Source organism: Lutra lutra, chromosome 9, assembly GCF_902655055.1.
Source record: "Lutra lutra chromosome 9, mLutLut1.2, whole genome shotgun sequence".
In the NCBI taxonomy this organism is placed as follows: domain Eukaryota; kingdom Metazoa; phylum Chordata; class Mammalia; order Carnivora; family Mustelidae; genus Lutra; species Lutra lutra.
The window spans coordinates 74,979,402-74,992,121 of record NC_062286.1 but is presented as its reverse complement, the minus strand read 5'-3'; the positions used below and the strand labels follow the sequence as shown (position 1 = coordinate 74,992,121).

Below are 12,720 nucleotides of genomic sequence, written 5' to 3'. Positions count from 1 at the left end.
TCCCAGCTAAAGGCAGAGAGAGCCAGAGAACTGTGGGATGGAGTGAGGGCAAACCAGTCCATACGGCTTATAAGAGTTGTTTCTCCAGCACTGGCCCTGAAACTTACAACATCCCATCTGCCCCTGAGGCTGGAGATGCTGACGCTCCACATCCCACGTGACAATGGAGTTAGCCATCGCCTGCGGACCTTCCCCTCCAGGATTTTAAGGGTTGGCTTGAAACCCATCAAATAGGCCAAATCATCCTCCTTGTCTTCTCCTCCTCCTCTTCAACGTGGGAGAACAGATGTGGGTAGCTCACTGCCTTCAGACCCTGCTCATGGAACAAGCAGGGGCAGGTTCACCTTAGAGCAGAATTCTGGAGAGAACAATTCTCTAGCCAGCTCTGAGCGAACTCCCAACCCTGGGGCTTACTTACGTGTAGCTATACCACAGCCCTTCCTCTGGCTTTCATTAGTGATGCTCAGGGGACCCACAACCGCACCCAAGTTAGATAAATATTCTTTCCCCTGCCTTTGCCAGGGGGCTTCTGGTTGTCCAAACTGAAGTGACTGCTGATGTATTACAGAGTGGCTCAGAATCTACAAGACAGTGGTTCACGATGAATCCCCGAGATTCCCAGTGAACAGTCCTTCACTAGGGCACAAGCCAGAGCTCCAAGAATGTACCGGGCAGGGGAGTGGCTATAAAACATGGACTCTGGCCTTTGTTTTTCAAGTGTGAGCAAAACACATATAACTCCAATTTTATCCACCCCTCAGCAGGGCTGGTCTAAAGGGAAAATGATCATTTATGTACAAGCACAGCCTATGGGCTTAAGATGGTGGCACCACGAGCAGGGTGACTTCCTCGGGGCGCAATTCTTCATCCTGTTTCCTAAAGGGGAAGGGTGTTATCCACAATCAGCTCCCCTGCCCTGCTGAGGTCATAGATACCCTCCTGCTTGTCAAACTTCCCCTGTTGCCCTGTTTTCCAGCAGCACACTACCACATTCTAGCCCTAGACCAACAGGTTCTCATGGTCCTAAACTAAGATCAGAGAGTCCAGATTAAGTCACGTATGTTCACCACTCCCTCTCCCTCCAGCCAGATGTCATGACAACAGAAAACAGACATAAAGGTGTTTTCCTTCTTTCAGATGGGATGCCTGGTCTGGTCATCTGCTCAGACGGGAAAAACCAGGTAGAGGATTGATTGTATCAGATCTGTAACCATTACAAAAAATGTTACCAAAACCGTATCTCCTGACAAGATGGACATTTCTGCTCAAATAATGGAAACAGCCCAAGACTGTGAGCTCCACTGACCTGGTCTGGAATACCGCCTGGCCACACAGACCATGGGACTCTTACAGGAGCACACGGGGACCACCAGAGCACACCCCCACCCTCAGTGCCCTCTGAAGTGGGTGCACGCCAAGCCACGAGGTGGCACAGGCTTCACTTACCTTTATGGTTGTGCCAGGACCGATGTCAGGTAGCAGGGACATCTCTGGGGGGCTCCTGGGTAGACCGTCATCCTCAGAACTCATGCCGGCGTCATCTCCCCGCTTGGCAGGAAGGCCCCCCGGAGGAGGTGGTGGCCCCATTTTCACATTACACTGTATTTTTAGCTAGATTGTAATAAAGAACATTTGCTCTTATTTTCATCAGCAACTTTTTATCAACAAATCTTCCTGCTCCGATTCATTCATTCAGGGTCTATTTTCAATGCCCCTGCCTGGTGTAGTGGACTGAACTGAAAAGCGTTGTCTGCCACCATCCCTCCTGCTCTTGAAAATGAGCGGTGACAATTCAGGATGAGTCAGGATCCGTCTGTAAGTAATTCAGAGTGTCCTGCATGCAATTATACTTCAGAATATGTCAAATAACAGGCAGAAAATAACTTGAAAACGTCTTGACTCGTATTTGACATACATACCAAGTGTCACTGCCAAGGAGAAGTTTACCTGCAGTGCTTTAATCCGGTCGCACACATTTTCTTGGGAAAATACCCGCACAGGTCGAGGGGGATCCTGTCCCGACTCAGGAATGAAAATACTGTCATGCGACAGGGCCCGGCTACCCAGTGTGCTCCTTGACTCCCTAGGACAAAAGAGGCACCATGAGAGTCTGTACTCCTCCCTGTCTCATGCTGGGCACTCAGGATGGACAGGAGGGCAAGGGCCTAGTGGTACAGCCACAGTAAGCCCTCAGTTGTATTTATTTTTAAATGGCTTTTCACTCCGGTTTATCCCCACCCTGTCAAATACCACAGCCAATGATGAGGAGCACTGCAGAGGTAGGAATTTTCCTGACGGCTCTGGAGGTTGTGTGAATTCTTTTTATTAATGGGAAAACCAGGGTTTGATGTGGTGTGAGGTCCAAGACAGCAGGCCTGCAAGAGGAAGGGCTGGCTGGGAGGGGTGGAGGGTGTGTGCAGAAGACTGTGGTGGATGCCTGAGGAAGGTGAAATCATTCCTGTGGGCAAACAAGCTGGTCCTCGGTAGGCTAGAGGTCATGTCTGCACAGCAGCTGAGGACCTGCCTGACAGAGGCATCCTGGCAAGGCGGTCCAAAACACACATCCATGGACTGGGTTTGAAATGGGAACTGCCGATCTGCAAAGCCGTGCCCTCTTTTCATTACCTGCTGTGCATGATCTGTCTAATCCAGCTTGTGTGCCTAGCCCTGGAGCACAGACGGTGGGCCCTTCCATCATCCCCATCCCGGCCTCTGCCCCAGCCCCGAGCTCGAGACTCCATTTATGAACCGAACGCACAGGACATTCACACAGTGTCTGTCCTAAGAGGATGTGGGGGTTAGCTGTCTGAACAATAGGTGGAAGGAGATGATTGAGACCTGATGATGAAGGAAGGAAAACCTGCCCCCACTGGCACTGGGCATCTGTGCTCCATGCTCCCCAACCCGCAGGCCGCCCCAGGCATCCTGTACTCTGTGTGGCATTAAGAACTCTTAGGGGTGGTCCCACTCCACTGTAGATCACGTTTTGTTGGTTAATGGTGCTTGCCAACTTCTTTCTAGCTCACGGTAGTGAGTCTGCAGCAGGGGAACCTAGAGGCTCCCAGAAGGATGTGTCCTCACTCTTCTGGGAGGGCATGAAGCCCAGTGAAAGAACCCGGCAGGCCCTCCCTGCCAGTGGCATCTCCTGTTACAAAGATCACATGCACACCTGCCTTTCCCTCCTATTGTGGGTAGCCCATGGCCATGCCCTTTGAGAACCATTACCACTGCTCCAATGCCTCTACTCTTGGTATAAGCAGAAGTTGAGATGGCATGAAAAGGCCTCTGCAAAGATACACTGGCAAAAACATAGAAGGTCATATGCTCAGGGCCATTCATTACAATTACAGAAGGAAGAGACCACCAACATCCCAAATGGCCCTCAGCAGGTATGTGCATAAACCAAGGCACATCCCTCCCACCCTGCAGGTGACCACATGGTAGGGCAGCACCAGACTGCACCGAGTGGAAAATGAAGCAGAGTGCACAACAAGTTATGGTATGTCAGCTCTATGTGGGAAAGGGGTGTCTGAATATAACTGAACACAGGTGAAGAGGTATGTTGTTTGCTTACATTTTAAAACATAAAAATAGAAGGATAAGTAATAGTTTCCGTTGGGGGGAGGGACAAGACAAGATCAGGAGACAGGGTGCCGAGGCACTTATACATGTCTAATTTTGCCTTTAGAATTATGTAAATATTTTATATAGTTAAACGACAAAATCAGACAAAAAGAGAAATAAGATAATCTCTGAAACTAGAAAACAAACAGAAACAAACGAGCCTAATTTTATATCATATTGTTGGCATAACTGCACAGAGGACAGAATGATTTCAAGTGATTTTAACTCAACATCCAAGTGCTTGTTTTTTTTTTTTTTTTTTTTTTTTTTGAGAGAGAGAGAGAGAGAGAGAGTGAAGGAGAAGTGAGGGGAAGAGGGGAGAGGGAGAGAGGGCATGGAGCCCAACAAGAGGTTTGATCCCACAACCCTGAGATCATGACCTGAGCTGAAACTAAGAGTTGGACATTTAACTAAATGAGCCACCCAGGTGCCCCCCCCAGATGACTTTTGACTCTACATTCATAACAGGATAAATTCCAAGAACAAAAGAACCCACAAAGTTATAAAATTACACTTGGTAGTCTTTTTGGTAGCAATACTGATTTTAAAAAATGGTACAGAACAATCTTAATAGACGTAACCTCTATATGGGAAAGCGGGGTAATGAGATTATTGTAGGTATATTATATGAAGAAGAAAATGAATAATTATGTTAATATCACTAGGAAACAAGTGTATAAGAGAACAGCGAATTCAAATAATTAAAGTAAAAAAATTTGTCTTAAGTTTGAACTGGAAATATCAGTGAGTTATTTTTCTCTTAAAAAACAGAATTTATTTTCTAGTATCTAATCTACTGAAGAAGTCTAGAAGCAATGAGAGCCAGCTAGCAATCATCACCCCTGGCAGCTAGACTGTGGTCTCTAAAAATCATTTCATACTAAAAGGAATGGGGACCATATGAAGAGGTGGCTGATCATAGGTCTAGGCCAGGAAATGTACCAAATAAAGCAGGGATTTCTCATTGTATAAGGAAGCAAGGAAGGTTTCAAAGACAAATGCGGTCATGTCTAAAGAACCCAGGAGCTAATCTGCAGTGACTCCCAATAGTGTAAGATGAGGCATTGTGAGGATAAAAATGAATACTGTCATGTGCTAAAGCAAATAAAATATATAAAAATCCATGCATTCACAATGATATATATTAAAAAAAACAACAACAGAAAAAAAACCCAAAACTCACTGGTCAGTGCTGGAAGTTAGGGTACCAGCTAGAGCACCAGAGCGTTACTCTGAAGGTAGATTGGTGAAAGGAGAACCAGGCATTATTCTGCCTTTCATGAACAACTTGCATGTTAAAGAAACGAAGGAGTTGATGGAAAAAAGGTCTCCACCATGTAAGAATTCCAGCTAACACATGCAGAATGAGTGATACAATTAGGAAAACCACCATTTTGCAATAAAATAATGGATCCAGGCAATGATCATCAGCAGGTGTTGAAACCATTAGGTGAAGGTTTGTGGAGCTATCACACTGAGAGAGACCCCTGACCCCATTGTTCTGTCTCAGTGTTGTGAGAAGTGGGACAACCAGATGGCATGTGCCTCATGAGGCGATGTGACAGTAAGTACCCAGTACCATCTTGAACCTAAATCAAATTAAATATCCAGATCCATCTAACACTTTACAAGAGATTCAGAGACTATAAAAATGAGTTAAATCACAACAAGAGGAAGCAAATCCAGAATGTGGGATATTTGGCAGAGAAAATTACCTTGCTTCTCCATCAGATCAATGGCATGAAACAAAGTGGGGTGGGTCGAGAGGGAGAAGGAAAATCATTACAGATTAAGAGACTTAAAAAGCATAACAACACAGACACAATAAATGGGTGTCAGTCTTTTAAACCCACAGGGTCCCATGTGGTTTGCCAGCATTAATGCACCTTGGCAAATGGAACTCTTTGCCCACGGTGATGGATGAGAAGTTGCTACAGAATCTAGAAAGCACACAGACTCTCAAAGGGGCTAAAAAGTGCCTCTAAGATTTTGTCCGTTATATAGTCAATTAATTTATAACAAAGAAGCCAAGAATATACAATGAGGAAAGGACAGTCACTTCTATAAATGGTGCTGGAAAAACTGAATAGCCACAAGCGAGAGAACGACACTGAACCCTATCTTATGCCATAGAAAAAATGAATTAAAGACTTAGATATTAAGACCCAAAACCATAATACTCCTAGAAGAAAACAGGTAGTAAGTGACCTTGACATTGGTCATGGCAATAATTTCTTAAAAGCAAAGGCAACAAAAGAAAAATAAAGAATGAGACTATTATCAAATTTAAAATCTTCTACACAGCAAAGGAAACCATCAACAAAATGAAAAGACAACCTAGAGAATGGGAGAAAATATTTGGAAATCATATTACCTGATAAGGGGTTAATATAAAAAATATATAAAGGACTCATATAAATCAATAGCAAGAAAAAAAATCTGATCCAAAACAGGCAGAGGAATGAAATAGACATTTTCCCAAAGACACACAAATGGCTAAGAGACACATGAAAAAATGCTCAATATCACCCATTGTTGGGGAAATGCAAATCTCACACTTGTTAGAATGGCTATCATCAAAATGTTAAGAGATAAATGTTGGTGAGGATGTGGAGAAAAACAAACTTTTTTGCAGTGTTGGTGGGAACGTAAGTTGGTGCAGTCACTGCGGAGAACAGCATGGAGGCTCCTCAAAAAATTTAAAATAGAACTACCATAGGATGCAGCAATTCTACTTCTGGGTATTTATCCAAAGGAAATGAAAATAGGATCTTGAAGAGATATCTGCCTTCCTATATTCACTGCATTATTCACAACAGCCAAAATATGGAAACAATCCAAGTGTCTATCAATAATAAGAAGAAAATGAATAATTTTGTTAATATCACTAGAAACCAAGTGCATAAGAGAACAGTGAATTCAAATAATCAAAGTAAAAAAATTTGTCTTAAGTTTGAACTGGAAATATCAGTGAGTTATTTCCATCCAGATGGATGGATACAGAAAATGTAGTCTGAATGTGTGTATATACATATACACATGGTATGTTACTAAGTCATGAGAAAGGGGGACACCCCTTGGTTTGTGACAACATGGATGAGCCCCAAGGGCGTTACACTAAGTGAAACAAAGAAGACAGAGAAAGATAAAAAACTGTATGATTTCACTTATATGCAGAATCTAAGAAAGTTGAACTCACAGAACACATAGTAGATGGTGGTTACTAGGGGCTGCAGGATGGGGGAAGTGGCACAAACTTCCAGTTGTAAGACGAGGAAGTAAAGAGATTGACAGCACAGTTTTGTATGGCACAGTCATTATCGTTAATACTCTTGTATTATACACTTGGAAATTGTTAAGAGACTAGATCTTAAATACTCTCACCTTAAAAAATAAATAGTAATTAGGTGACGTGATGCAGGTGTTAGTTCTACGGTGGTAATCTGTTTTTAATATATATGTGTATTAAATCAACATGTTATATGCCTTAAAATTCCACAGAGTTATGTATTAATTTTCTTCCAGTAAAGTTGGGGGAGGAAAAGATCTTGTCTTATCCTCTGTGTTGCTCCCTAAAAGCAATGCACTTCCTGGGCCTCATCAGACCCCACCCCTAGCCTAGCATCCCTCCTGCAAACTCCTCCCCACCTCCATCAAGGAGCCAGATGCAGGGCTTGGTCCCAGGAACTCGAGATCATGACCTGAGCCAAAGGTAGATGCTTAACCGACTGAGCCACCATGGCGCCCCGTCAGCAAATTTTTATCAGTAATTGAGGACCTGGCCCCTGCCAGGTGCTGGGAACATAAAGATAAAAAGGAATTTGTCCCCATTGTCTGTGGGCTCCAGAGACAATGAGGAGACACATAAGTAGAAAGGTCATTTCTCACAAATGTACAGACACATACACCCTGCTCCCCCCCTCTGCGGTGGTCCTGTTCTCTGGTTGGAAGGGTCACTGTGTTCGGGTCAAGAGACAGGGCATGGGTGGTGAGTGAGTGTTACAACTTCCCTGGGGCTGGTCCAGTGAAGACATTTACTAATCAGCAGGATTATCATGATAATGTCTTGTTCCCTCAGAATTTGGAGCACACTGTCTTAAAAAATGCGTGTACCACCCGTCCTCCACACTCTTGATGAAGTGTAATGAGGGTCCTTTTTGCTCCCTGCCAGCACCAGGAAAGACAAAAAACCCACCAAAAACCCTGAAAGAAAAAACTTGAATCTTTCCACTTCAGTCATTTGGTGCCACCAAGTGGTCAATGCAATTTCTACTCCTCTAAAGCAGGCAAGGAGACTGGGGGGAGAAGAAGGGGACCGGTCAGCATCACCGGGATCATGAAACTTATGACCCTGTCCTAGCGGGATCTGTTCCCCCATCCCAAGGGTCACTATACCTTCTGTGGAATTTTATTCTCAAACTAAAACAAACTATGTTTGTTGCATGGCAACAAATCTGTTTTCTCCCCCCTTTTATTCACAGAAGTGACTTCTGGAATCACTGAAGCATGCATACTGTAACTATATTTTGGTGAGGTACCAGTTCTAGAAATAAGGATTACTTCACTAGATTTCCCCCAAGTTTTCACACCTGTTGGTTCTACTGTATCCAACAAGAATTTTGGATGATTTTTCCAAGACTTTCCCCCACCCCTCTCTCCTTCTAATGGAAAATTTTCTTATTAGATAGTTCAAAGTTCAGGCTCAGAGAGATGTATTTTCCTGGTATATTCTATGCCTTCAAAAGAGTGTTAAGTCAAATAAAATCATGGCTTGAGTCCTAATCTTACAGCTTTCAGTTGCAGGGCAACGGGCAAGTTCTCCAAAACTTCTCTAGAGCTTGGTTTGCTCACTTATAAGATGGTAGTTCTGGCCTCCTCTCCCACAGTGATTGGAGACTTTTAATAAACACAGCACTTGGCACACAGGTACGTGATAATGTTTTCCCTCGACCTACTCCATCCCTATGTATGAAAAGACAGAAAATACAATTTCCCTGGAAGAACCTCCAGTGGAATTCCCTAGAAGAGAAAGAGACTCAGAAATCCAGCCAGTTACCAGGACACCAAGACAGAGTATCTGGGTCCTCCCGCGCTCCCACAGGCTTATTGGGGCATAGGAGCCTGAAGGATGGATGGGGCAACTTACTCGAGCTCATCCTCTGAGTCATATCCCACTGGCCCCGACTCGATGGCAATCACCTCACTCTTCGCCTGACTTTGTTTCCAGGTGCTATTTCCGGTGGAAGACGTAGATTCCTTTCTCTTCTTTTTCCCGAAGAACTTCTTAAATGTCTTGAACTTGGACTTTTTCTTTCCTATGCAGAAAGAATGCATGTGGTTACTTGCTGAGCACGTGTGAGGTGTGCACCATGCATCCGTTACTCACTCCAGGGAAGTCCTTTTTCCACACAGAAGTACGTGAAGTACACAGACAACTGCTTTTGCACATCTGAAAAAATGGATCCCATGACCCTGTGATCATGACCTGAACCAAGATCAGGAGTAGGATGCTTAACCAACTGAGCCACCTGGACACCCCCACATGCTTCTTTTTTTAATTGCTGAATAACAGTCCACTGTACAAATAAGAGCAAGTTTTAATATCTAAAATATACAGAGCTGAATGCCAAAAGACCTGGTGAGGTAAAGGCCTCATCTGTTAGCTCAAATTAGTTTCCTGAATAATCCTCAACTGTTTCATTTCTCATGAATGTGTGCACCAAGGACAATCAGAGGAGACCCAGCCTCACGGTGCTCACTGGAATGCCAGACGCCAGGAGGAGCTAACAACTTGTGGTGGAAAAGAAAACGTCAAATGGTGGTGGCAGCACTGATCCCCCCGCCCCGCTGTGCCATGCTTCCTGGATTGTTAGAATTTATGACACTTTGAAACATTTTGTGATCTCTTCTCTGATGCTTCCTTTATTCTCACCCACAAATTCCATCATGTTCAGGATCCTGTGACGTCACATGACCAGCTCAGGGAACTTCATTCCTTTCCTTCTGAATATTTATGATAAACAACAGAAAGATGTAACATCAGAGATCACCAGGATATGTCAAACATATCTTGAACATTTCCTAAAACAATTTATTGGCTTTATAAGTAAACAATTTTGTAAGGTTCCTTTAAAAAAAAAAAAAAGATGTTATTTGAGAGAAATAGAGCAGGGGAGGGGCATGAGCAGGGGGGAAGGGTAGAGGGAGAGGGAGAAGCTGACTCCTTGCTGAGCAGGGCTCAATCCTGGGCCTCTGGGATCATGACCTGAGCTGAAGGCAACTGCTTAATGGACTGAGCCACCCAGCTGCCCCTAGCTGAATTCCTTTTTTAAAAAACCCAGTATTGAGGGGGGTAAGGAGAGGGTTGTGGGGTGATGGACACTGGGGAAGGTATGTGCTATGGTGAGTGCTGTGAAGTGTGTAAACCTGATGATTCACACACTTGTACCCCTGGGGCTAATAATACATGATATGTTAATAAAAAACAAAACAAAACCCAGTATCTTTATATTTATATGAGTGTTCCCTTGGAAAGTTCACATGATCTTGCCTTAATGTGGAGAATTACTTAGGATTACTCTAGCTGGGGGTCCTTATATTATCTTAGGTGGGGCAGATCCCTGCACAAAGGGATATCAGTCCTATAGCTCAGTTTTCTTAGGTTCTAGTGGAAGTTTTCTTACCGTATCACAAAATGTTTATGTTGTTAACTGATGGTTCTCAATGAGAGTTTATTTATTTACTTTAAAGGTTTTTATTTATTTGACAGAGAGAGAGATCACAAGTAGGCAGAGAGGCAGGCAGAGAGGGGAAGCCGGCGTCCTGCCGAGCAGTGAGCTTGATGCAGGGCTCGATCCCAGGACCCTGAGATCACAACCCGAGCCGAAAGCAGAGGCTTTAACCCACTGAGCCACCCAGGTGCCCCCAATGAGAGTTTATTATTTGGAAAGTCTTAAGAATTTTCTGCATTTGCCAGAATACCATCTGGCCTTTGGCCTAGCTGACACACAGGTTTGCATCTCTGAAGGTCTGAAGACATGTGCAGCCTCGCCACCCTCTGCAGTCAGAGACGCTGTTTCTGGGCCCACGAGCATGGCTCTGAAGACCCCGCCAGTAACAGCTGACCACTCCTGTCTGAACTGGAAGTGCCTGGTCAGCCAGCCACTTGGGCTCGTGTTAGATCTGTTCACCTATTAGGCTGTTAAATTAAATTTCTTTAATGGTCACAGGAACTATTTGGATCTTTTACATCTCGAAGTTGTTTTATGAGGTTATGTTTTTCTGGGAATTTGCCTATTTTTCCAAATTTTCAAAATTTACTGGCATACAGTTATCAATAATATCCTCGTATTGTTTTAGTATCCACACCGCCTGTAATAAAGCCCCCTTCCTCAGCTCTGATATTCATTCTTTGTGCCTCCTCATTTTCCCTTGATCGGTGGTACCAGAGATCAATTTTATTTGCCTTTGTTGGCTTTGTTAATTTTCTCTGTTGAATGTTTATCTTTTTGTTCTATTAATTTCTGTTCTTACCGTTATTCTTCCTTTTCCTCTACTTTCTTCAGATTTACTGTGCTATCTTTTTAAATAACTTACCTAATTAATTTTTAGGCTTCTTTTTACAGTATATACATTTAAGGCAATACATTTCCTCCTAAATCCCTTTTAGCTGCATCCACATTTTTTTTAACAGCATGGAAGATGTTTCTTTCTTTCTTTATTATTTTTATTATGATCAATTAGCCAGAATAGAGTACATCATTAGTTTTTGATGTAGTATTCAATGATTCATTAGTTCCAAGTTTTGATATATTTTCATTATTACTGAAATATTGTTGAAATATTTTCTAATTTCCATTATAAAACCTTCTTAGACCTAAAGGTTATTTAGATAAGTGGATCTTAATTTCCAAGCATTTGGAGATTTTCTTAGTATCTTTCTATTATTGATTTCCAGCTTAAGTGCTCTGTGGTCAGTGAGTATCTGGGTGATTTGAAACCATTCAAATGTGTTGAGATTTGCTTTACAGCTTACCATAAATTTGTAAATGTCCCCAGTGTGCTCAACAATAATGTATGTTTGCCAATGTTCTATATGTGTCCATTAGGACAAGACTTTTTTCTTTTTAATTATGTTGTGTAGGTATGTTGTACCTTTACTAATTTTTAATACATTTGTTCTAACAGTTGCTGATGGAGATGTATTAAAAATAACCCACTCTGCATATTTTATTTTTTTTAACTATCAATTTTTCCTCTACAAATTTTAATATTACAATGGTACAAAGAAAGGTACAATTCTTATCTTGCTGGGGAATTGAACCTCTTGTAATATGGCCCTCTTTATCTTTAGTGATGCTTTTTGCCTTAAATTTTATTTTGACTGCTTTTAATGTATCTACTGAGCTTCCTTTCTCCTAGTGTTTACAAGATGCATGTTTTTCTCTCCTTTTACTTTCAGCTTTTCTGAATCCTTCTACCTAGGACTTAAGTTTTAGAAATCCAGTCTGATGATCTTTAACTTCTAACTGGAACAATTATTATAATTAGTCTACTTACACTTACTGTAACTACTGCTATGTTAATAAAAACAAGTCTACATCTTAATACTTTTCCTTAATCTCCTTTTCTTGTTGTCTTTTGGATTAGCTGACTTTTAAAAGTTATTCCACTCTTCCCACCACGAATTTGTAAGCTATGCCTTTAATGTCTGTTTTCTCTAGTAACTACTTTAGAAACTATGCTATGCATTCTATTATAGGACAAAACAAGGAACTTAGAATACTTCAATCCTATTTATATGCCCTATTGTTTTCATTCTTTGAAAAACCCAGAAGATATTCTTCTATGTTCATTTAGATGTGTCTGCTTTTTTTTTTTAAAGATTTTATTTATTTATTTGACAGAGAGAAACCACAAGTAGGCAGAGAGGCAGGCAGAGAGAGAGGAGGAAGCAGGCTCCCTGCCGAGCAGAAAGCCCGATGCGGGGCTTGAACCCAGGACCTGGGATCATGACCTGAGCCGAAGGCAGTGGCTTAACCCACTGAGCCACCCAGGCGCCCCTAGATGTGTTTGCTTGTTTCTCATTTTCCTTGC

At 42.6% G+C, this 12,720-nt stretch overlaps 1 protein-coding gene across 8 annotated transcripts in view; it reads right to left on the bottom strand.

The window, feature by feature from the left end:
* CRACDL (CRACD like) overlaps window positions 1–12,720 on the bottom strand; it is a 133,278-nt gene that overhangs the window by 36,126 nt on the left and 84,432 nt on the right. For all 8 annotated transcript variants that reach the window (XM_047745737.1, XM_047745735.1, XM_047745738.1 and 5 more), the window contains 3 exons: window positions 8,771–8,939; window positions 1,948–2,083; window positions 1,447–1,611 (listed from right to left, as the gene is read on the bottom strand). In XM_047745737.1, coding sequence (XP_047601693.1) covers window positions 1,447–1,611; window positions 1,948–2,083; window positions 8,771–8,939 — 470 coding nt within the window. The remainder of the gene's footprint in view (window positions 1–1,446; window positions 1,612–1,947; window positions 2,084–8,770; window positions 8,940–12,720) is intronic.